The sequence below is a fragment of the Syngnathus acus genome, chromosome 24 (genome assembly GCF_901709675.1).
Source record: "Syngnathus acus chromosome 24, fSynAcu1.2, whole genome shotgun sequence".
Lineage (NCBI taxonomy): Eukaryota > Metazoa > Chordata > Actinopteri > Syngnathiformes > Syngnathidae > Syngnathus > Syngnathus acus.
The window spans coordinates 669,064-692,000 of record NC_051108.1 but is presented as its reverse complement, the minus strand read 5'-3'; the positions used below and the strand labels follow the sequence as shown (position 1 = coordinate 692,000).

Here is a 22,937-nt window from a genome sequence, read left to right as displayed (position 1 = left end):
CGAGTCACATGCCTGATCGGGTTTGTGTGTGTTTTCGCTCCTCCACGTGTCGCGTTGGACCAAGCAGGGGGCGGGACCAAAACAAACCACCTGATTGGTCCGAGCCCTGTCACCAGCTTTTGGCGGCTAAAGGAGGAAAAGGGCTCTTAAAGGAACACGCACTTTGTTTTGATTTGAGCCTCATGCAAACCCGATTGACCGACCGACCGCCGTACTTCGAAACACGAAGCACCGACTTACGTCTACAACCTTTATTCTGTTTTCAGCTCAGACTGTGCAGGTCAAACTTGGCCAGCTTTGACATTTGAGCGATAAAACATTTGACCCTACTGCTGGACTTTTCCTAAATTGACCAAAATGAATGAACCTATTTTCGTTGTGTATGCAAGCACTAAATTGATCAACAAAAACATAATGTTGGCTAATGAACGTCCACTAAAGCTTCATGCTGTGGGCTAACGGGAATTAGGAGCGTTATTTGGGTAATCATACATCTTCCAGCAACAGTCACACAGTTGCAGGCTAGCGATTGAAAACAATTCAAATAAACATCGATTGATATCGTGGTGGTTTTGCAAAGATGACTTTTTGGTGCTCAAAATATACGCCGCGTTATTCGAGTTCCTCAGAATGCAGGAAACGAACGCAGTGTGTCCGTGTGTGTGTGTGATGGTGCTGATCGTGTAATGATGTGTTTTTCGAAAACATTGCCTGTAGCCCCCCCCCCCCCCCCCCCCCCCCCCCCACACACACACACACACACACACACACACACGTACACACCCGCACACACGCAGGCACACTTGAACTGGAAGGCGTGTGCTATCCAAGCGAGGCGGGCGGAGTCTCCAGGAAACTCGGGCAAAACACAAGCCGCGCGCCGCCTCTCAGCAAACACATCACGAGCCGCCGGGACGCGAGCAGGGGAACTAACGCGCGTCCGTTTAGAAAAATCTTCACGAGCCTAGTTGTCAAGATACCACCCATTATAACGGGAATCGCTTTGACTGGCGGTGAGTTTCTTCGTTTTCTTGTTTGAATTGATTCCACCTCGCTTCTTGTTGAGTGACGCCAAATGAGGCAGTGGGACGGCGGACAGGCTTGCTGGTTGCTGGGCATGCCCGGGCAAAGAATGCGGGGTCCCCGGAGCGAGTGTCAGTGAGGGCTTGAGCCGCGTGCATGTGGTGTTATGGACAATAACAGACTCAGACTCAAGTTATTTTCTCCTGGATAACGTCCTCCCGTTCTGTGAAGTTGTTTGTTTTTCTCATTCAAAGTTATTAAGTGCGCTCGCTCGCTCGTTGGTTGCCTTCAAGTCACGTCAGGACACTTGAGGCGAACTTGACCTCTGTAGTCGAACACATTTGTCTTCTTTTCATGCATTTTAACTGCTAAGGCGTTCATTGTTTCAACGTGCATGATTCAATTCGTAGATATAAAAGTGATCAGAGCAGGAAAATGGAAGCGTTTTTCGTTGACTCGCCAATCAATCCCGGCTGGCTGGCCGCCGGCCGGACCTGGATCGGATGCCCAACTTGGCGAATTTATAAAAGTTTCGCATCGCAAGTGTGGTTACGTCAGCCGCGCACAATTCCGACTCCAATCAGTCGCGTTGTTGTTGTTGTTTGTATGCAAGTTGCCTGCCGCAGCGCGCATGGAGAAGAGCCCAGCGCACAGATGGAGCGGCAGAGGGAGACACTCGCCGCTCCGCTCCACTTTTGTGGTGGCTGGTCGGCCTGCCTGCCTGCCCGCCCGCCCTCATGCCCTTCCTTGGGGGCCAAGCTTGTGAATTGTGACGATGCTCATCATGCATCTGACACCAGATTGTGTTCAGCGTGGGCTTGGTGCGTGTTCGACTGTAAGGAGCACGCATCATCAATCGCTGTTTGGGTGCTGTTGATTTTTCTTCTGGCCCGATAAGGTCAAAGAAGGACACCCGCACCCGGTCGCACTCTCAATCCTCGCGTATCCACTTTGAGCAGCCTCGCCGTTCGTTTATCAGTCTGCCCTGCCTGCCTATTTGTCTGCACTTACGCAACAAACGGTCGAAAATAAAGACAAATTGAACAAGATGACAAGATTGTGGGTTGTCAGCAAGGAAAAGAGCACTTGAACATTTATGGAGTGAAAGCCGGCATCTCCTTATGAGTCACATGGCGGCGGCGGCGGTTGGAGCTGCACCTCTGGTTTCACCCGCACCCGCTGTCGTCTTTTGTGCGCTTGCCAGCGAGCGACCTGTTGGCGACCGCGAGGCGGAAGGGGCTTCTTCTTCTTCTTGTTGTTGTTGTTGTGCAGCTGCGGTCGGTGTGCAAGAGATGCTGTGTCATGCAGTATGTGCACAAATCGAAATAATCCATTTTTTTGAAGCATCCCGGGGTCAATGTTAGCAGTGCAAAGTTGACTTCTTGTTTACTCAGCTCGACATCATCAAGCTACATCCCCTTTCACTTTGATTTATCCAGCTTAGCAATCGGAAACCGATTCTCGTTTCGATATCGACCAGAGTCAAATAAAGGAAAATCAAAAGGAATCCAGCGTGCGAGCGCAAAACAGGGTGCGGTTTATTCGCCGTGAGCGGAGGCCGGCCCGAGTTAGCTTGCGCGGATGCTTCGGCTAGCGCTAAAATCGGCACGGCGGCGTGAACAGCTTGACGAGACGTTTGTGGCCATCCGCCCACGCCGGGTCTCTCCATAGATTCCTCCACACGGATGGAGACGAGCAACATATGTTTGTGCGTTAGCGTTAGCTTACATAAGCCTCTTAGCGGGCTTTACGATGACTCATGATTTATTTCCATTCATTGTTGACACACTGAGATCATTTTCCAACTGCCAGAGGGCAACCTTTTCACTGATAACGCGCCTGGTAGTTTGCATTTCCTTTTTTTGTTTCTCTTCAAAACAAATTCAAGTGGTAGCCTCGCTTTCCAAGAACACGGCATTTCATTGAGGTCGCCCGTGCCGCTTTGTCCGCAGGGCCTTTTCCGCTGAGGCGTCCGATGGACGATGAGGAGGAGGACACGCTTCGGGGAACGCGCTTCAGGGACCTCAAGTACGACGAGCGGGCCGCGCGAATGCAATCTCGCCAGAGGCCTGTCTCACTCGCCCTACCGCTCGCGCCGGGCGGCCACGACAACAACAACGGCATCGGCGCGCTGGCGTGCGGCTTGCACCGCGGAGCCTTTCACGGTAAGGAGGGGGCCGGCCGGGCGGGCGGGCGGGCGCACTCACTCCCACTCGTCTGGCTTTCCTTTTGTTTCCGTGCGACGGACGGTTAAGAATTTGCGCCATGCTCGGCGTGGCCGGCGATAAATCCGCCAGTTGAACTTCTCTCTTGTTTAACGACATCCTAATCAAATCAGCGTGACGACAATTGAGTCGCCGGTGGGCGCGCAAACCGCGGCGGCGCGTGTTGTTTGTTGACTCAGCGTAACGCTGCGAGCACCATTGTTCCAGCTCGTCTGGCCGCCGTTAGCCTCGCCGTCGAAACCCGGACCCTTGGCCGTGTCCCAATTTCACACTCATTTGCGAGGCATTCAGCACATGACAAGGGAAAAAAAAAACAAAAAAAAAAACTGAAAATTCCCCCTGAGAGGCATGACCGCAGAAAGACACGCTGGAGGCAACGGGTAAACTCGGTGACATCGCCTGTGGAAAGAAAGCGAGTTCACTGAGGCGTTAATGAGATGTTTTTCTTGCTGCTCTTTTCTTGTGCAAGGTCAAATGTTTCCATCCACCCAAGGAATTGCTCAAACCTGTTCTAAAAAGCAGCGCAAAACAACAATTGGCTTCAATCAGTTCCATGAGCGACCATTTCCAGAAGTGGCTTTGCGCGTTGCCTTTGAGTTTTCATTTGCTCTGCCTTCTTCACATTTGGAAGCCTCTCAGTCCGCCTGATGCTTTTCCTCCTAGGCAACGCCGCCTTGCGCTGGCGCTTTCCCGTGGAACTGGAGGACCGGGGAGCGAGGCCGGCCGCTGCCGCGACGGAACCCGAGAGGCGGCGGCGGCGGCGGCGAGACGAGGATGACCGGATGGCAGAGAGGCCCGGCCAGCGGGAGGCGGCACTGAGCGTGGAGAGGCAAATCGGACAGAAACTCCGGGAGATCGGAGACAAGTTCCAACAGGATCACATTGATGTGGTAAGCGAGTTCAGAGCCACAATATTAGATACCCTGGAGGGTGGGGGCAGGCTGGGCCATCGCTCTTTTACCATACACACTCGGAAAGTTGCTTCATGCGCGTCTGGAGGAGGACTCGCGTTTTTATCTGCTGCGTTTTGTGCTCAGCCACTTGACAACAAGGTGTGGTGGGGGGGTTTGAAGAAAGACAAAGATTGAGAGAGCAAATGGCAATTGTTTCTCTGTTTCTGCGCTCATCTAAAAATAACCTCCCGCTCATCGTCAGCAACTTGACGGGCCACAATAGCTCGCTTGTGCTGGCCGTGCTCTGGCTTGGCTGGACGTTGTCCCGCTCTGGCGCTAATAAACCCAATAACTTGCCTGCGCGCATTCTTTTTGCGACAGTTTTGTGATTTTGCAAATTGGATCCATTACGTTTGCCTGCTTGCGCCTGCAATAAATACAAATAAATAAGTCAATCAGTCAATAACAGAGGACCACACAGTGTCCTCCAGATTTAAAGCAGGGATCCGTTAAAAGTACACTTAATTGGTACCAACGTTATTTATTGGGCCCACAATTGGCTCCCGGGCTCAACTTTGGACACCCCTAATTTAGCCTGTAATGGGATTTTGGAAACGATTGTTTAAATCAACTCAGCAAAGTTGAATTAAGGTCAATTAGTGTTCCAATCGGCAGCACCACTTGGGCGGGCATCAAATAGCTTTTGGCGGGCTGGCGGCAGGCAGCTCAGCCCCTTGATCTTAGCAAGCCAAGAGAGCAGAGCAAAGCAAGCTGGCTTACGCAACGGGGTGCAACATTTGGAGATGAGTGAGATGAGAGCAGCCCGAACGAAGATTTTGTGTCTGCTACAAATAGCAAAAACAACGAATGGCTGCCTCAAGAAAAAAAATGTCAAAGCCTGGCAATATGCTCACGGTTTCACCGCGTTTACTTTGAAACGGCCCGTCAATCAAAAGGCGCCGTAGACTGGCGCTCATGTCAAGAAACCGGAGCGACCGGTTCCCGCACGCAAACATGGCACGTCCTCATTTATTTTTTCACAGCCGAAGCTTCTGGACCAAAATGTTTTTTTTCCTGGCAGTTCCTGCGGCAGCAGAGGCAAAACCTACCCGCCTGGATGCGGCTCACCATGGCCGTGTTTGGCTTCCTCGTCTTCCCCAGGCCGGCGGCGGCGCCGCCGCACCTGGTGCCCCGAGAGCACTGATGAAGAGCCCCCCCCCTGGGCCGCATCTTTCTCCCCCCACTGTCAAGGCAGCGGACTTGTTAGAGATGGCACTGTAAGATGGAACACGGGTTTCGGATTTTTGCTTTTTTTGTTTTGATGAAGAAGCGATTGAGAAGAAAAAAACTCTGGTCACCGCTGGACGGAGGCTGATGGCATTTTTTTTTTTTGCCGGGGGGTGGGGGGGGTCTCCCCTCCTATTTTTCTTGTTCAAGAAGAAGCCATTGAGTTTGAAGAGATATTTTGGAAATATGACTCGCCAGATGACCTATTTTGTACAGCTCTTGATTTTGTTCTCGGACGTGAACTGGGATGGTCGGCCCCGGCCGGGAATGCCTTATGATTGTCCCCCGCCGCCGCCGCCGCATCGAGGAGAAAGAAAACTTGTTGCTTTTTTTTCTTTTTTTTTTCTCCCCCCTGGCATCCAAGCCCTCAGCTTCCCCTTGTTGGACTCTTCCACAACCGCCGGCTCATTTGATGGTGTCTCGCCATCCGAGCGTCATCCTACTTGAAGTTACCTGACGACGGCGGACATTTTGCGATTGTGCAGTCAGGGAATCACGTCGTAAACAATCACGACCGCCGGGAAGCTTTCGCCTCCCAAACTTCTCGGGACAATCTTTGGAGTGAGGCGACGAGCAATATTCTCTCGAAGCGGGCTACGCGCGCACCGATGGCTGATGTTGAAAACGGCAGTACCGAGCCCGACCTGCGGGCGGCGCTCTGGTTAATCTTCCGGAAACGTCTGACAATCAGGCAAAATGATGGCATCGGTAGACGTGGAGCCCGCTTTGACCCCACCGCTCTTTTTTTGGATCCAATTTGCCGACACTGATGATTTGCGTTGATTGTTATCGGAGTACTTGACTGTCTGATGCTTTTTTCTTCAGATATTTTCTTTTCTGAGACCTCCGCGTTTGGTTCTCAGAGATCCTCGCCGTTTGTTTCCTGCAAACACCGAACGCTGAGCCAATTTGTTCTTGACGCCGTCTTTCCCGTTAGCCTAGCTTAACACGATGTCGGGTTTCTCTCCTCGACCTCCCGAAATTCATTTTGTTTATTTATTTCCTTATTTATTTACGGTGTACATTTGCTAGCGTACAGGCGCTAGCTTGGCGTGTTGTACAGTCGTAGTCGTTGGCGGCGTTGATGTGTATCGAGTTTGGCCAAGAGGGACGCGAGCGGGCGGGCATTCCATCCGTTTTCAAAAATTCCTCACGGGGCTGTACGGATTGACGACACGACGAACCTTTCGACTTTATTCTCATGATATCAAAACTTGAAGTGTCATTTTTGTTATGGCAGTATGACCTCGTTTTTCTACTATTTTGTCATTCTTCCACAATTACACCTTGTAATGATCTTGTTTTGCTAATAATAATTTGAAAAAACAAATCTCTCGCGTGCGTCGCAAAATGGCCGCCCCCGAACGAAAGCCATGTGCCTGGCGCGCGCCCGCCGAGCGAGGGCAACTCAACGGACAATCACAATGTTACGAAAACGTGCCTTGTGAGGAACACAACTGCGAGCCTGGCGTGCGTGCGTGCGGGCTCGCCCCACCCACCCACCCACGAGCTCGCACGAGGCGCGGCGCCACTTTTTTTCCCCCGCCACACTTTTGGACTCTTTGCTGTCAACACGCACTGTACAAACAAACTGTTGTTGTAATGTTTTGTTTTTTTCTACTGCCGTGCTGAACTTCCTACTCTGATTTTGTAAGACGCTGGACGAGGAGGAACGAGTCACCACCGGTGCCCAGTATTATCTATCACATAGTCTTTCTTTCAATGGAGCCTTGGGTGTCTTCTTTTCATATTCCGACGGCATCCAAACTGCTGTTTTTTCCCCCCCTCCTTTTATACAAGTTGGATACGAATTTGACACCATTTCTATTGAGGTTTTTTCAATTTTTCTAACCTGAATAGAACCAACCGAGCCACTCTGATGCTGATTTTTTTTTTTCTACGATGGCTTTTTTTTTTTTAAATATATGAAAACATTTTGGATAAGTCTACTGTGTCACTCTCAGTTCAAGGGCTTTTTTTCAATCGATGTAAATGGAGAAAACAAAAAAAATGCATGTGCGACATTCCTGATTATAAGAAGAAGAAGGAAAAAAACAATCTGTATCATAAAAGGTTTTTTGAATGTAATTTACCGAAGGGGGTGGGGGGGGGCCATGTGATCTCTGTCCATACATGAAGTGAACAGTGAAGCCTCTTTTTTTTTTTCTGGCTTGTTTGCGTGCAAGTGTGTTCTTTTTTTCATTTTTGGAAAAAGGGGTGGGAGGGAGGGAGGGCGTTCCAAAGTGGTCTCAATGATTTCACACTGTCGGACATTTTGCGAGGCCCGGTCCAGATGTAGCAGTTTGTTGTTTGCTTGGCGCGTCGTCGGCCGGCGTGTTGTCTTTGGGACAAAGCGGGCGAGGTCGCTCGGCTCTTTGTTTTCTAGTGCAATATGCTGTACATAAGAGCTTGGCTCTGCCAAATCTTACAATCTCATCATTTCTTCTCTTGTTCCGTGGGTACTTTTTGCTGTTTTGTTTTGTTCCTTTTTTTTTCATTAAAACTTTATGGACAACTCAAAGTGGAGCCTCCTTTGTTTTTCTTCCGTAAATAGGACAACATGTGACCCCCCGGTGGGACATATTGCAGCCATGTTGTAGCTCAAACGTAAACAGCGGAAGATGCATCGGTTGTATTTGATTGACAGTTGTCATTGCGTGCTCAATTTTTTGGGGCAGGGGGGACATCATTCAAATTTGGCAGGGTCGCTTGCGTGTTAAATTTACAAGCCATATTTCTTTTCACTTAAACGGTGTCACGACTCCTAACGCTAACATACCCACAAAGTCCGATTCGGCCCCACAATGGAGCTGCTGTGAGTCTCTGCCTGGAGCACAAGAGAAAGCTTTGTCCCCTGAGATCACTGCTAAATGCACACAAGTATGCATTTGTGTGTGTGTCTCCTGAGGGAGGAAAAAAAAAACAGTGGTGGGGAGTAGCGAGCTTGTGCTTGGCTCAGCGCTTTTTCACACAGTGCCTCAACAAAGGCGTGTGTGTTCTCCACTCATGGGGGCGACGCCCTCGTGATAGGCCGCCCGTTCTCTATCTTCTCCACTCCTACACTTTTTGTTTTTGTGTTTGTCGTCCAACGGCGCTCACGCTCGGTGCCTCCGCGTCGCGTTGTGTCGTGTGCAACCTGACAGGCGTGCCAGACGTGGCAAGTAATGCCATTATTATGTTTTTTTTCCAATTTGGCCAACATCTATTTATTGGAGGACATCAAGTCATGGAAAAGATGGAAGCGATAATCTGCACTTGGAGTGCACATAATGCAGGAGGTGCATCCTGGCAGGAAGTGAGGTGAAAGTTTTTTGCCACCCTCACTTCCTGTCTACCTCTCCGCCACCAAATACAGACATCTTCGCTGTTAACATGCTAGCATCTTGCTACTCTTCCCAAATGATCATTCAGATTGCTTGTTAGCATCCGTCTAATGAATGTGCACTGACATGCATGATTGCTTTCATTTGATTTACAAAGCTCATTATTCACCGGCGCCATGCGCCAATTAGCGTAATTTCAATCTCACGCAGGCCTCGCCGTGTTGCGTCACCGAACGCTGATGTCACCGCTTCTCATGTCACGAGACGCACGCTCGTAAATAAATAACCTGCCCAACCCGACTGGGCACGACAGCACGTATCGTTTGTGGCGTCTTGTGCAGTGAGAGCAGGACGGTGGTACCTTGGATTACGAATCAATTACAGCAAGTAATGAATGACCTACCTTTGCCACATCTGACCGCGGCTGCAAATGAGCCTCCAAGCTAGCATCACATTTTGGAGTTAACTCTTTAGCGTACACGATGACTATTCTCGTCCCCGTTGACCCGTCGTGGCACTCGTGCGCTCGGCCAGTTGCCGCCCCCCCCCCCACATCACATTGTTTTACGTGTTAATGCAGCCCTCCCCGTTGCGCTAAAAATAGCCCCTGCGATCTGTTGTGGACCAGCAGCTGGCCAAAAACAATATTTGGACATGGCAGCAGATGTCCGCAAACAAGTGCAGTCGGATGAGGCCTCCCGGGAAACTTTTTGGGGGGACAAAAAAGAGGGGTTGAACAATGTTATTGTTAATGTTATGGCCATCCTATTTTTCCGCCCGTCCCAACAAAATTGTGACTCAAGCATGCGTTGTCAGGTGAGCAATTAAAGGCACGTGATCCCCCCCCCCCGTGACGTTGTTTTGCGTGACATAAATGCACCAAAAATAAGCTTGTTTTTGAGCTCGGCAGAAAACAGAACCGGACAGACCGGTAGCGGAACGAGCGTTCCGTCATGGAGGCCACTTTGCTTTGTTACCCCGGCGACACGCTACTGACGCACTTTTGCCTTTCTGAGGTCATTCGGTCACGGTCGAGGTCACGTGTTGCAGAGCTGCAAGGCTCAGCGCAAGCGTTAGCATCAATGCTAGCATTACTGTTCAGAGTTGTTTTAAAGTAAACAAAAGCACATAACCAAACGCTGCTTCGGCGCTTCTTGCTGCGAAACAACGACTTGTTGCTGCCGCGTTGAAAACAATGTTTTTTTTTCATGCCTTTGTCAAAAACAAGGGTGGATATCCTGTTTTTCCCGAGCCCACACGTCCCAAAATAGCTTAGCGGCGTGCCAAGCGAGGTTATCTGCGCTCTTCTCGCATCTCTTCTTGTTTTCGTTGCTAGCGGAGCCATAGCTTGCCTGCATTGTGCAATAACGGACCAAGACGCCCACTTGGCTGACCACATTATTTGACACCAGCAAAGATTTAAAATACAATTTGTGTTTTCTCAACTCCATCGATTTAGCATCGTGTGTCGGTTTTCAATCATTATCAATAGCAATCTCGCTACTGGTTCTCTGTATGAATCATTTTGTTACGGATAGCATTTTTTTGTCAGTATCTTTCCCGGCTCGCCATTAGCACGATTAGCTGCTTTGTTGCGATAAACACAAACTGATGGCCACAAGTTGCACAACCGCTACACAAGCTGTGTCAACAAAAGCGGCGCGCGCACACATGCGCATGCAGCACATTGCTTGGCAACAATCCCGTGCGTGCTTATCAACGCACACATATGTAGGAGTGTGCGCGGCCGGCGGCATGCCAGAAGTAAACTCATAACCGGCAGCTGCCCGTGTGCACGCCCTAACGCCACAAGTAAAGCCACGCTCCGCGGATTCCAGGGGTGCGCTCCCACCCAGGCAAAATTGGGAAAAAGGGGAGGGGGGGTGCACTTGCGCCTCGGGGTCAAGACGAAAGGTCATGTCAGTGATGGGAGCGCTGAAATGCCATCTGTCTTTAGCTTTGGAGGCAGTCCAAGACGTGGCAGGATTACAGAGCACTTGTCTGCTAATCCTCCGAGTGATTTGACTTCATGTTTGCGTCATGCCGTTGGCCAATTGTCATTGACCTCCTTTCCCACCAGTTTCGCCGAGCGACAAGTGCAACGCTTTTTAAGTCTTCTTTTAGTCTCAAAAGGAAAAAGAAATAGAAAGACGCAGTCCAAACAAGCCGCTGGCCTCCTTTTTAGCGCCATTAGCAATATAAACAGCGGCCACTTGAATGTTGCACTGGCTAATGCGCTAAGGGGGGCGCGGGGGGGTCAAGGTCACTCGAGCGAGCGGGCGGCGAAAGACAAACACCTGTCCGGCCAACTGTCGAGGACAGACGGCCGTGGGAAAAATGGCTGCGCTGCCATGTGAGGAGATGACTCGCCAGCTAAATTTACTGCTCGCTGGACGTGCCAAATGCTTCGGCACAATGACCTTTGAACCCGCCCATAGTGTTTTTCTGTTTGTTTGTTTGTTTTTTTGACATATAACCACCCATTGACTTGCATTGAAATGAAAACACGGACTGTCGGCTGTGTTTGGAACGATTCAATCCTTTCCTACTGCTTTTGGATTTTTGATTCAAGGCCAGAAAATTTTTCCAAATGAAAATACAAATTGCGGGTTTATCCGTGATTTGAGTACGCATGCACTCCTTTGTCTTTTCCATCCCTCTTTGTCCCAAAACATGAGTCAACGTGTTCTTTTTGGCAGCGTGAAGGTGACAAATTTGAGTCAGACAAAAGCAACGACAAGCACAGAGGGCTTGAATGATTATTAGAATTTTGTTAACAATGGTGACAAAGACACGAGAGGTGACGAGAGGAAGGACGGGGGCTATTGTTTTTTTGGCACGCGCGGAAGGGTCCAGATGGACTCGGGCAGGCTTCGCTAGCAACACGCACGCACGCACGCACACTCGCGGGCAAGTGAGGTCACCCTAGGACACGTGCACGATAAATCCAGTGTGACGGCATGTCTCGCCTCAACAAACGTCGACTTTAGTCACGTCATTATCAACGGCAAGCATCGCGTGATCAATTGGTCCTGAAGTGTGACACGATCGTGATAAAGTCAGCCCCCACCTTAGGGAGCAAGTCCTGGCGCAAGTAGTGAAAATCTGCCGCTAATTGACATGGAGGGACTCGAGTCACATGACTCCATTTTAGGCCTTGCGGCTTGCTGGTAAGGAGAGAAATGGCATTTGAGGAGAGAATCAGGGGAGCGCTGCAGCCAAGTGGAGACTGTGGACCATAGCTAAGCTAACATTAGCATATAGACAGGTGTTGATATTGTTATGTATGATACTATATTGGAGGATGATTTCTTTCTGCGGAAGCAGAAATGTTCTATTGACAAATGTAACCCATGACACCATCACAATGTCGTCAACTCGGCTGGCGTGCAGACGGCCTGACAAATAGACTCATGCAAATACAGAAGTGCAAATTCAATAAAACTGCCGTCTCGCACGCACTCACTCACGCACACGTCTGGATGGAGCCACCGTGTCGCCAATCCAAGACGAAAAGTGGCCGCATGTTGCTTGATGTCTCCCTTGTTACGGAAGATACAAAACAAGGGAAAAATAAGAGGCAACAGCCGCCATAGCGACAAGGGAGGACCTGGCTGCGGCCTGTCACCTTTGCAGCGTGCTGATTGGTGGACGGCGTTGAGCTTTGTTGCCGTGTGGACTGAAAAGAGGCGGGCGGGCGGGCGGGCAGGCGAGGCGCGAGCGAGCGTTGCCGTGGACGCAGCAGCTATCTCAGCAGTCCCGTCGGGCAGGATTTACACCAGCAGACTCTGAGTTGATCTTTATGCTTCTGACACCCAGTGTGTGCGTGCGTGCGTGCGTGCGTGCGTGCGTGGTGGTGAGCCTGCCATGCGCTCAGTGAGAGCTTTTCATCTGCACTTCAATTGACAGCCATTTGCATAATGCCGTGATCAAGCCCACCTCGTCTGCACAATATTCTACTCGGCGCACTTGTCGTCTTAGCTTTGCCAAGTCTGTTTTTTTGATGTGTGCTGCTTGTAGATACTATTTGTATATGTGACCATGTGACTGAATAAATTGGGCCCTGCAGCCTTTTGTGCACATGTTGTCTGTTTGTCTGTTTCCCATAATGTGACCTCTAAGGGCCATCAGGTCAAAAGGTCACTCGTGGTTGTGGTTCATGGTTAGTTGTACTGCCGCTGAGTGGTAAAAACATGTTACTGCACCTTCACTGACATTGGTGATTGACAGAGGTGGCAATTCCTACTCAAGACAGGTGAAAGTGCTAAATGGAGTTATCAGAGGCATACTGCTTCCCTAAGTTATCGCTGCTTTCATGTCTTCCATCGCCGTGGGTAGGATGCCCAGATAGCCAACGACTTCATGGCCGCTCGATTCCAAAGCTTCTTTGTAAGAGACACATGCGCCTGCCTCGAGGAGCACCAACTGTGTGTGAGCAAAGCAAACAGACAGACAGACAGACAGACGAGCAGACTTGTTGGTGTGAGACGTTTGTCTAGACAGCCGGCCAGATGCTTTCCTCCATTGTTGGCCTGCCAGTGAAATGCTCCAAAACAGGAAACACTCTTTCATAACCAATTCGCATGGATATTAACACAGCATGGGAAGCTAATTATTCTTTCAGTTGACATAAAGTGTTATTCAATACACATGTAATCATTTTATTGATGCATTTACTTCCTCAAACGTGGTGATTGTTTACCAGACAGTGTATGAGATCATCATCATCATCGGTGACAGAACCAAGCAATTCCATCAAATGAACCCAAATGAGTATTTCCTTGCTTTTTCTGCCATCTTGTGGCTAGTATGAGAAGTACAAGCGCGTTCTAAGCTTCCGTGCATTACGTAACAGATTTCACATCATAAAATACAATAAGAAATACATCATTATTAAAAATGATCATTTCTATTTTTTACCTTCAATTTCAAATTTAAAATGCAAAGCAAGCCCGTCATTATTTCGTGCGACTGTTTGGACTGCGCATTTGGCTCATCCCGGCTTCCGTCGTCGATCACGTGACTCCCCTTTGACGTCAATTCTGGTGCTTAGCTGTTGTAGCTAGCTGCTTACTACTTTGCTCCCTTTTCAACTCGTCTACGTCCACTTCCCGTCGAAAGCTCAGTTATGGAGATAGGGGCAGAAATAAGCAAGAAAATAAGAGTGAGTCGCATGAGCACACGAGATAAGTTGACGTGAGAATTGCGAATGGAAGCAGATAATTGCGCTCGCTAAAATGCGGTTAGCATGTTGCATTGGTTGCCTGGCGAGCAGCAAAATGGCAACACGGCGTTCGGGTTGTTTCTTCATCTGTTTATTGTGTTTTCCCAACACGATGTGGTTTAATGGGAGAAGAGGGAAGGAGAATTGGCCTTCGCTTTATTCATGCTCGTGCTGTGCTACTCTTTGCAGGCTGCTATTAAAGGAAAGCTTCAAGAGCTCGGAGCATACATAGGTAAGTCGTAATGCAGAACGTCTCGGTTTACGATGTGCTTATGGCGAACGTGTTCGTTGGTCAACAATAATGTATGAGCACGTTGTCGTAATTGCAGTCAACATTTGTATGACAACGCTTAAACGAGTCAGTGTCTTCGGGCTGCGATCCCTTTTGAGGAGGATTTCAAAGGTAGCCTTTGAAAACGTGGACGGCGTAGTCATCCGAAATGCGCGTGTTTACGTCACATGATGGTCTCACGAACCTGAAGATGTTCCGAGACCACTCACGATGCCCCAATGCGCATTTATATCGTTTACATACGCACTGTAAACTTGTGCTTAGTGCCGCTGGAAAAAAGAAGATCAATTCGGGCTGAAGATGACAAAAGTATTTGTGTTGAGGATCTTGGTATGCCGTTTGGTGACTTCCGCCTCCGTCTTTCCAGATGAGGAACTTCCGGACTACATCATGGTGATGGTGGCCAACAAGAAAACCTCCCAGCAGATGGCGGACGATCTGTCGCTTTTCCTGGGAAACAACACCATCAAGTTCACAGCCTGGTATGATGACGACAGACATGGTTTGGTTGTCAGCGCAGCGCGCCTTGTGCGCTGAACTAACGCTTTCCCCCTTGCTTTATTTGAGGCTACATGGCGTCCTGGAGAAGTTAAGAACCGTCGCCGTGGGTAGGTCGCACGCACTCTTTGTCGCTTTCCCTGCTGCGTGCTTGCTTGACCCCGAAGAGTTGAATGAGGTCGATGTGGTTTCATGCGTTGCAGAGCCCGCCTCTGGCGAACAGGAGGAGCAGCAGCAACTCGTCGCCGGCGCCCCTGAGATCAGGACGGACGAGTGCAAGTCCAACTCCCGCTCCGATCGATCGGAACCACGCGGCTACGCCCACGAAAGCAGGTGAGGAAAAGAAACGTGCGCGTGGCTGCGCTGACTCCTCCAACAGCAATTTTGAGGTGCTCGCATGGCGACAAAGCCGCTCACCCGAGCCATTCTTACTTCCTGTCAGGAGGGGCAGCGTGGAGAAGGGCTCCTCCCGCCTGACGTCGGCCGTCAAGCCGCTCATGGAGCTCCTCCCGTCCGAGGCGGTCATCGACATCAAGCCGGAGATGGACGACGACTTCGGCGAGGACCCCGTGGAGGCGACCGCCGCCCACAGGGGAGCTCGCGGCGGCGGCGGCGCTCGACCTTCCTTGGAACTCTACAGGCCGGGCCACAGCAAGCTCGGCTACGCGGCGGCGCGCTCTGCCGAAGGATCGTCGCACGGGAGGCGTCAAGAAAGCAGGAGCGGCCGCAGAACCTCCAGAGGCGACCACAGCAAGGTACAGACATTCAAATCTTTTTCAGGAAATGAAATAAGTGTCCGTCAGCGTGTTGTCTGCCATCTTCAGGAGGAGTCGTCGTCGTCGTCGTCGCGGAAACGCAAGGCGCCCGTGGTCAGCTCGGTGGTGCGAGTCAACCGCGACTCGGACGAGGAAAGCGGCGACGCGGACGAGGAGGAGGAAGACGCCGGCTACGGCGGCCGAGGCCCGTCCAGTCGGGTGCTGCTTCCGTCTAAACCGGAGCGCAAGTCAGTCTGCTTTCCTCTCGGTTGCCTTTCACCGAAAAAAATATTTCTTGGCACTTGACCTCTCTTCCCGTTGGATGGTTTCAGGCCGTCCCTCCCGCCGGCCAAGCAGGCCAACAGGAATCTGATCCTGAAGGCCATCTCTGAGGCGCAGGACTCCATCAACAAGACCACATCCTTCCCAGCTCGTACGTCCGCCCCCTCCTCCCCCTCTTCTTCTTCACCTTTACATTGCCGTGGCGCCGCCCGCAGTGCCGCTGAGACAGACGGTTCCCGTGGCGCCTCGAGCCCGCCTGGCCCGAGAGGAGGAGATGACGGCAGCCATCCAACTGGCGCAGCAGCACCCGCACGGGGGGGGGCAGTCGTACGCGCCCGAAAAGCAGCCCGGCAGAACTCTGGGTATGTCACGCGACTCGTGCGTGACGCGGCGTGCTCTCGCTCACTGCGGAAAAATCTTTGCATGTTGTATTTGCCGTCAGCCGCGGCTCGATCGGCGGCGGCTTCGCACGCTCCGTCGGATTCGGCGCAGCGCAACCACCCAGACAAGCCCGACGACGGTGAGTGTTGCATTTCCATCGGGTCGTCCTCACAATCAAGAGTTTGTTTGACGCCACGTGCTTTTGCTTGTGCTTTCTCCTCAGCGAGCGGCGACGCCAAACGCTCGGACACGCGCTCCTTCATCGTGAGTCGACCGCCGGCGGACGGCAGCGCAAGTCGGCAGCCGGAGCGCAAACAGAAAGTCGAGTCGGCTTTGCCGCGCACCGTGCAGGCTAGGTGTGTGTGTGCGCGCCAACGTTCAATGGCCTCTTTTTTTTTTTTTTTTTTTGCCTTTTCTGAAAATACCTTCCGATTGGGTCATACTTCGATTTGAGTCTTTCCACTTGTTCACCAGCAAGGAGAAGGAAAACTCCGCCAGCCCCAAGTTCATCGTGACACTGGAGGGCGTCCCGAGCCCGCTGGGGGACCTGGCCGAGTCCGAAATGGAGCTGGACGACGTCAGGCCGCCTTCCAAGTCCGCCCGCGCCGCCAAGTCCAAAGTCTGCGTCCTTCAAAGGCCGCACGGGGGCCCGTCCATGGACACTTCATTAGGTACGCCAGCACGACCTGATGAGACGCCGCGACGATGGCGATTCACGTTTTTGTTTCCCGTCGTTGTCGTCTCGTCGGACAGAAGACGAGATGGACGTGGAGATTGACGACGACTCGGCGCCTTCAAAGAGGCCGAAAGTGATGGAGCGCTGCAAATTCTGGCCGGTGTGCAAGAGCGGAGATGAGTGTCCCTACCATCACCCGACCAGAACTTGCAAGTGAGTCACAAACAGAGACGTCACAATGCTGTGAAGTGGCCACTACTTTTGTTTCCTTTTCCGCAGGACGTTCCCCTCGTGCAAATTCGGCGACAAATGCCTCTTCATCCATCCCAACTGCAAATACGACGCCAGGTGCAGCAAGCCCGACTGCCCCTACACCCACGTTAGCCGCAGGGGCGCCACCGCCGCCCCGCCCGCCAGGCCAGGTGCTCCACCACCCCCGCGAGCCGCCCCTGACGTCGTGTTGCCCATGCGAACTTTTTTTTTTTTCTCTTTCTCCCCCAGTGGTGCCACCAGCGCCAACAGTGAGCATGTGCCGCTTCTTCCCACAGTGCAAGAAGATGGACTGCCCTTTTTATCATCCCAAGGTAAGACCCGCTTTGTGTTTGCGAGCGAGAGAGAGAGAGAGAGAGAGAGAGAGAGAGAGAGCCACCTCCCAAAATGTTTTTATGACCCGGCAGCCGTGTCACTTCGCCGGCCAGTGTAACCGCGACGGCTGCACCTTCTTCCACCCCAACGCGTCCGTCCCTCCGAGACACGCCCTCAAGTGGACCAAGACGCAGAGCAGGTGCTTCCGTGTCCAACGTGGTGGCTGTCGGGCGGAAACCTGATGTGTGCTGATTTTTCAATTTGGATGTCAATATTTTTAGCACATTGAATTGGCAATCGAAGGCCAGCAAGATAATCTTTTTTCCCTTTGTGCCTGCCACATGGGGAAATTCCGCCCAACAGCAAGCAAGTGCATTCGAGACGCTCGACAGCGTTGACTAAACGTTCTCGTGTTTTCCTTTCTCCCAGCTAATGAAGTCTCGACTCCACTTTGAGCCAACAACCGATGTCCCGTCGAGCCGTCAAATTCATTCGTTGTTGTCGTTGGTAGTTGCATTTGTTTTTTCCAAAATGCTTTTTTTGTTAAGTTGCCAGGCAGATTTTTGTATTGATCCCAGGCGGGGAACGGCAATGAACACAACCTCTGCTGTCTTATGTTATTTTCTTTGAAGGACATTGTGGATGATGTTCCTGAATTTATAAATGAGTGGAAAAAAGGAGCATTTTTGTGTATTTGAACTTCACCCTCTTTTTAAAAAAAAAAAGATTAAAGTCCCAATGATCGTCACACACACACCTGGGTGTGGTGAAATTTGTCCTCTGCATTTAACCCATCCCCGTGTGATTTTAATCCATCCCCTGGGGGAGAGGGGAGCAGTGAGCAGCAGCGGTGCCGCGCTCGGGAATCAGTTGGTGATCTAACCCCCCACTTCCAACCCTTAATGCTGAGTGCCAAGCAGGGAGGTAATGGGTCCCATTTTTATAGTCTTTGGTATGACCCGGCCGGGGTTTGAACCCACAACCTTCCAGTCTCAGGGCGGACACTCTACCACAAGGCCACTGAGCTGGTTTTAATGCCATTTTCACATGTAGGATAGATACTGCCACCTCGTTTCATTTTTGGATGTGTAGGTGCAAGAATTCAAAGTACAAATTTTGGAATCTCTCCACGGTTTGGAACTTGAAGAACAAGTGAGTCGTTTGTGCGTGCGTTGCCACATTTGGTGAGAATCTGATGGAAAAAATGGTTGTATGCGTTTGAGGTGTTTTTATTTTATTTTTTTTCCCAAATCATTAAAAATGTTGCCTTAAGAATGGTGAGAGCTGTCGTTACATCATTCCAGTGGAAATACAAGCAAAAATGTGGCTTTCAACTTTTTGTCCAAGATGTTTTGACAGGCCATCGATGCTCTGACTGCTCTTCTCGCTGCCGACACGCTTACAGGTGAGCTCAGCAAAGACTTGCCGGTCAGTCTCTCGCTGCGTTGCAGACACGTCGGAGGGCAAACCGGACGCCTCGAGACTTCACCGAGGAGAGAACTTTTGACCACGTCATGCTCGGTCGGGTGAGAACCCCTTTCCAAATAATTCTGTCAAATCGTATGAGCTGTGTTTCATAAATAGAATAATAATATCGCTAGAGGGCGCCAAAACAAATCACAAAATTGTATTCAGGTCACCATCACATTACAGACATAAATCTTCGGATTTCCAAATAGGAGAAAGACTTTTCATGAAGTGACTTGATGATGATTGAGATTGGTGTTCAGCAACTTTCTGTGATGTACTTGTTCCACACGTGTGCTTCTCTATAAGAGTCCCCTTTTCAAGGGGTTTTCCCCGCGTGTGAGACTTTTCAAAATGTTCACTCTTGAATTTCAGTGTGACGTGACACTGTCAACCGCTCCGTGTTGCCTTCGATTATTATTTGATTTGATCAACGCAGTGTCTACTTGTTTAACTGTTTGGGTACGCCGCTTTTTTGTGCGTATCTCGGGAAAACACTCAGTGCATCAAAAAATCTTTGCGATGATGGGACGGACATGTTTGTGTGTAGGAGGGCTGCGCTCTCTGCCAAGCAAAGCTGTTTTGCTCCTGATTTTCTTTTGGTCACACGAATGTCGTGTTAACAAGTAGCAATGACCCATTGTTGAAGGTATTACAAAAAAAACAAATCGTGTCAACGTAGACATAAAATGGTGGGGAAAAGTGACTTGAAATGGAAAGTACCACCAAACAATATCCAAGAGCGGTGGTAGGATGCTGGTTGGGTCCCCTTGAGGCCTTAACTCGAAACCAGTCGCTGCTGCGGGCTTTTGGCCGTTCCGTTTCTTCCAGAAGCAAAAAAAAAAAGAGGAAGGGGCATCTCGGAGCTGGCGCGCGATTCTGATGATTTTCACAGCACACAGAGCGGAGGAGGAACTTTGTGTGTTGCTTTTCTGTACTTTTCACCATTTCACCAACTCTCCCCCCCCCCCCCCCCCCCCTTACCAGAAACCACATCAGAGCCGGTGAGAGAGCAAGCGAGCGAGAGCGTGTGAAAGGAGGAGGAGTGACAGAAACCAGGCAAGAAAAGAAAGGCTCTCATTAAGTGGCAAAGCAAATTGCGTTGGGCACGGCAGCAAACTCTGTCTCCCTCTCGAGCACGGAAGGCGAAGTGGAGCCAGAGAGGGGCCTTGTGAGGCTGCTGCTGCCGCTGCCGCTGCCGCTGCTGCTGCTTTGCTACACTGCCATGGCTCAGGGCTCGGACAGCAACGACGCAAGCTACAGGTCGCCGTCACCTGGAGGCAGGCAGGTAGGCTTCCTTTGCTTTGCCCCCCAAAAACGCCAGTTCTTTCTTAAATGAGTATTTTTGCGCGTGTGACGATGACTCGGTCCGACTGACCTTTATGAAAGGCAAACGTGTGAATGACACCAGAGTTGTCGGGAACACTTTGTGTGGCGGGTGAAAGTGGCGCAGAGTCATCCAGTTTGGCCTTTCCGTGCTTTTGGGTTTTTTCTGTTGTGGATGAAGTTACCATTGAAAGTCATGTGTGGAACTGCAACAAACTGAATCAAAGTTGCTTTTGGTCTAATGCCAAGTTGCACAATTTCGGACGCTGGTTGGGTTTCCAAAATGTGTTCATTTGTTCTGGTTTTGGAAAATAAAGTGATGGACGGTTCCTAACCAGACGGATGGCGAGGGGCGGTACGTTTCATTTACAACAAAGTGTACCTTTGGGTGGGGTCGGTCGGTCGGTCGGGGCTTTCAGTTAGGCCCGGGTCACACCTAGTTTCGCGTCCCCGCAACGTAACGGTTCATTTTTCTGAGTCACTCTGGCCAACTCTTTGCTGAAATCAGCTTTCCCCGCTAGCTAGCATGCCTTGTGATTGCGCATCCTCGTCTGTGCGCAGAGTTCGTCGGACGACGTGAAGAAGGTGATGCGGCGGGAGAAGAACCGCATCGCGGCGCAGAAGAGCCGAATGAGGCAGACGCAGAAGGCCGACAGCCTCCACCTGGTGAGAAGTCGCAACTTTGTGGGGTTTTTTTTTTTTTTTTTTTACATAACGCTACCTGACCATGTGGCGATGTGTCACGGCTTCTGTCGCGCGGCACGCTTGGACGCCGCTCGCCGTGTTTGTGCGAATAAATTAGCACGTGTGGGCATCAGCCAGCATCCAGCACCTCCCTTGCAAACTGCAACTGAGTGAGAAGACTTCTGCTCAGTCCATGAGCATGTTGTCTTTGCTCCATTGCATCGTAGTAGACTTTTAGCATCTTTATTATTCTTTTTTTTTTTTTTTCTTCTTCTGTTTGTGCAGCAACAATATATACAGTTTACATATTGAAGTCACTTGTGAGGATCGAGGGGGAGGGCTTGATGAGCCGCCCCGATGAACAGGAAGGTGTATTTTCCCTCTCAGTGACAGCGTAGTCATTTCCCGTCAGCGCCGCGGTGTTTTCACTTGAAAGAAGACGGCAGCCCCTTCTTGTAAAGGCGCACGCGGTGAGCCGGCCGGTCGGCCCACCGTCGGGGGTGCCGTGACGCACGACGCCGGGGGGTTTGCCCGCAGCTCGCACGGTGACCTTTTCAGCCGCGACCTCAGCGGAAGATTTCTCTCCCACTCGCCAACCTGGTTTTGCTCTACTTGCGTGAGATCAAAGCTTATCAGTAAGTCACCCGAGATGTTTTGCAAATGTGCTCGTGGGAAATGTGTAAATGTTGGGACATTTGTAACCTTTTGGTCCTGGTTGCAGATGACTGGTTCAAAAAAACAGAGGGGGCGGGGCGACCCATGCTAACAAGGCACTATTTACAGACAGACACACAGCTGAATGACATTTTTATTCCGCGAGTGACTTAATAATATGCAGATTTTGCTTCCAGCACAAGCTCCAAGAATGTGACCGCTTCAATAACAACTAGGCAAACGAACACAACAAACAAAATAAAAGCTTACGAGACCAAATTGGTCACGCTGCTTCCACCGCTTCATGTGGGCGTGGAACGCCGGTCGGCGTTATCGAGCAAAAAGATGACATGTCGTAAAACGATTGTAAATAGGGTGTCTCGATGAATGACTCGCTCTTTTTCTTATCAGGACAGTTATTGTGGTCAGAGGTGTCGCCTCTTCACTGATCACAGGAAGCGTGTGTGTGTGTGTGTGTGTGTGTGTGTGTGTGCGCGCGTGCGCGTGTGCGTGTGTGTGTGTGTGTGTGTGTGTGTGTGTGTCTGTGTGTGGAGAGAAGTGCTCTACCCGTAACTTGACATGCGTGCGGTGTTGCAAAATGTGTTGGAAACACTTAGGGAGGGAACAAAAGAATTACAAAATTGCCAGTTGGCTCCGAACAAGAAACTTAAATACGTGCTTGTTATGGAAAATATCTATCTATGAACACGCCTGCTGCTTTGTGTTCCCCCAGGAGAGCGAGAGTCTGGAGAAAGAGAACGCGGCGCTGAGGAAGGAAGTGAAGCAGCTGACGGAGGAGGCCAAGTACCTGTCGTCGGTGCTGAGCAGTCACGAGCCGCAGTGCGCGGGCCTCAGCCCGACGCCGCCGGGCCTTCCGTACCCGCCTCGCCACCAGCATCACGCCACCTACCACCAGCACGTCACCGTGCCGCACTACCAGCACTGACGTGGATCCGATCACGTCTCCAGAACTCTTGATTCGGTGGCAAAGTTAGCACATGTACCGAATTTTGTGTACTCCGATTGTACGCCGCCTCTGACGACCCACCAAACACTTTTTGTTTACACTGTGGATTCATTTGTAAATTGCTTTTTTTTTTGTCTAGGAGGTGTCATGAAACCTGTTACATTGGTTTAGTTTTCCCTGCTGTGTTGACGTAGACCTCAAAAGCTCAGGAGATTTTTTTTTTCGACTAATTTGATTGTTGGACAAAGCGAATGTAAAGTCGAGCCAAAGTTTGACAAGCTGAGATATTTATTCAATGTTGAAATGCATTCTGTCCCTCCCAATCTTTCTACATTCTACCTAACCATCTGTCCTTTTTTTCTATCTTTAATTCCTTCCCTTATTGCCTTCCTCTT

At 50.6% G+C, this 22,937-nt stretch overlaps 3 protein-coding genes across 7 annotated transcripts; all 3 read left to right on the top strand.

The window, feature by feature from the left end:
* Nucleotides 1–862: 862 nt before the first annotated feature.
* bmf2 (BCL2 modifying factor 2) lies at nucleotides 863–7,949 on the top strand. The gene is made up of 4 exons (XM_037244926.1): nucleotides 863–1,013; nucleotides 2,976–3,188; nucleotides 3,912–4,138; nucleotides 5,223–7,949. Exons 2-4 carry the CDS (start codon nucleotides 2,999–3,001, stop codon nucleotides 5,343–5,345), a joined length of 540 nt encoding a protein of 179 aa, XP_037100821.1. The 5' UTR covers nucleotides 863–1,013; nucleotides 2,976–2,998; the 3' UTR covers nucleotides 5,346–7,949.
* Nucleotides 7,950–13,758: 5,809 nt separating this feature from the next.
* Nucleotides 13,759–18,133, top strand: zc3h14 (zinc finger CCCH-type containing 14). 4 transcript variants are annotated; one of them, XM_037244534.1, is made up of 17 exons: nucleotides 13,759–13,915; nucleotides 14,165–14,207; nucleotides 14,635–14,749; nucleotides 14,835–14,875; nucleotides 14,969–15,098; nucleotides 15,208–15,520; nucleotides 15,593–15,768; nucleotides 15,853–15,953; nucleotides 16,018–16,164; nucleotides 16,245–16,328; nucleotides 16,407–16,539; nucleotides 16,658–16,854; nucleotides 16,937–17,072; nucleotides 17,139–17,281; nucleotides 17,361–17,443; nucleotides 17,537–17,643; nucleotides 17,874–18,133. In XM_037244534.1, exons 1-17 carry the CDS (start codon nucleotides 13,880–13,882, stop codon nucleotides 17,875–17,877), a joined length of 1,989 nt encoding a protein of 662 aa, XP_037100429.1. In that variant the 5' UTR covers nucleotides 13,759–13,879; the 3' UTR covers nucleotides 17,878–18,133. The 4 variants fall into 4 exon arrangements, with proteins under 4 accessions (XP_037100429.1, XP_037100427.1, XP_037100426.1 ...); XM_037244532.1 differs by having other exon boundaries at nucleotides 15,569–15,768; XM_037244531.1 differs by having other exon boundaries at nucleotides 14,835–15,098; nucleotides 15,590–15,768; nucleotides 16,245–16,322.
* Nucleotides 18,134–18,479: 346 nt separating this feature from the next.
* batf (basic leucine zipper transcription factor, ATF-like) lies at nucleotides 18,480–22,850 on the top strand. Of its 2 annotated transcripts, none has more exons than XM_037244543.1 (4): nucleotides 18,480–18,970; nucleotides 19,899–20,199; nucleotides 20,799–20,903; nucleotides 22,309–22,850. In XM_037244543.1, the coding sequence occupies exons 2-4, from the start codon at nucleotides 20,137–20,139 to the stop codon at nucleotides 22,519–22,521; spliced, it is 381 nt and encodes a 126-aa protein (XP_037100438.1). In that variant the 5' UTR covers nucleotides 18,480–18,970; nucleotides 19,899–20,136; the 3' UTR covers nucleotides 22,522–22,850. The 2 variants fall into 2 exon arrangements, with proteins under 2 accessions (XP_037100438.1, XP_037100439.1); XM_037244544.1 differs by having other exon boundaries at nucleotides 18,480–20,092; nucleotides 20,130–20,199.
* The last annotated feature ends 87 nt before the right edge of the window (nucleotides 22,851–22,937 follow it).

Excerpts from the sequence above, each read along its gene's own strand:
- bmf2 (XM_037244926.1), top strand. The coding sequence starts at position 2,999 with ATGGACGATGAGGAGGAGGACACGCTTCGGGGAACGCGCTTCAGGGAC. Across the intron at positions 3,189-3,911 it reads GCACCGCGGAGCCTTTCACG|GCAACGCCGCCTTGCGCTGG; the intron begins GTAAGGAGGGGG and ends TTTTCCTCCTAG. Across the intron at positions 4,139-5,222 it reads AACAGGATCACATTGATGTG|TTCCTGCGGCAGCAGAGGCA; the intron begins GTAAGCGAGTTC and ends TTTTCCTGGCAG.
- zc3h14 (XM_037244530.1), top strand. The coding sequence starts at position 13,880 with ATGGAGATAGGGGCAGAAATAAGCAAGAAAATAAGA. Across the intron at positions 13,916-14,164 it reads AAATAAGCAAGAAAATAAGA|GCTGCTATTAAAGGAAAGCT; the intron begins GTGAGTCGCATG and ends TACTCTTTGCAG. Across the intron at positions 16,855-16,936 it reads GTCCATGGACACTTCATTAG|AAGACGAGATGGACGTGGAG; the intron begins GTACGCCAGCAC and ends CTCGTCGGACAG.
- batf (XM_037244543.1), top strand. The coding sequence starts at position 20,137 with ATGGCTCAGGGCTCGGACAGCAACGACGCAAGCTACAGGTCGCCGTCA. Across the intron at positions 20,200-20,798 it reads CGTCACCTGGAGGCAGGCAG|AGTTCGTCGGACGACGTGAA; the intron begins GTAGGCTTCCTT and ends GTCTGTGCGCAG. Across the intron at positions 20,904-22,308 it reads AGGCCGACAGCCTCCACCTG|GAGAGCGAGAGTCTGGAGAA; the intron begins GTGAGAAGTCGC and ends GTGTTCCCCCAG.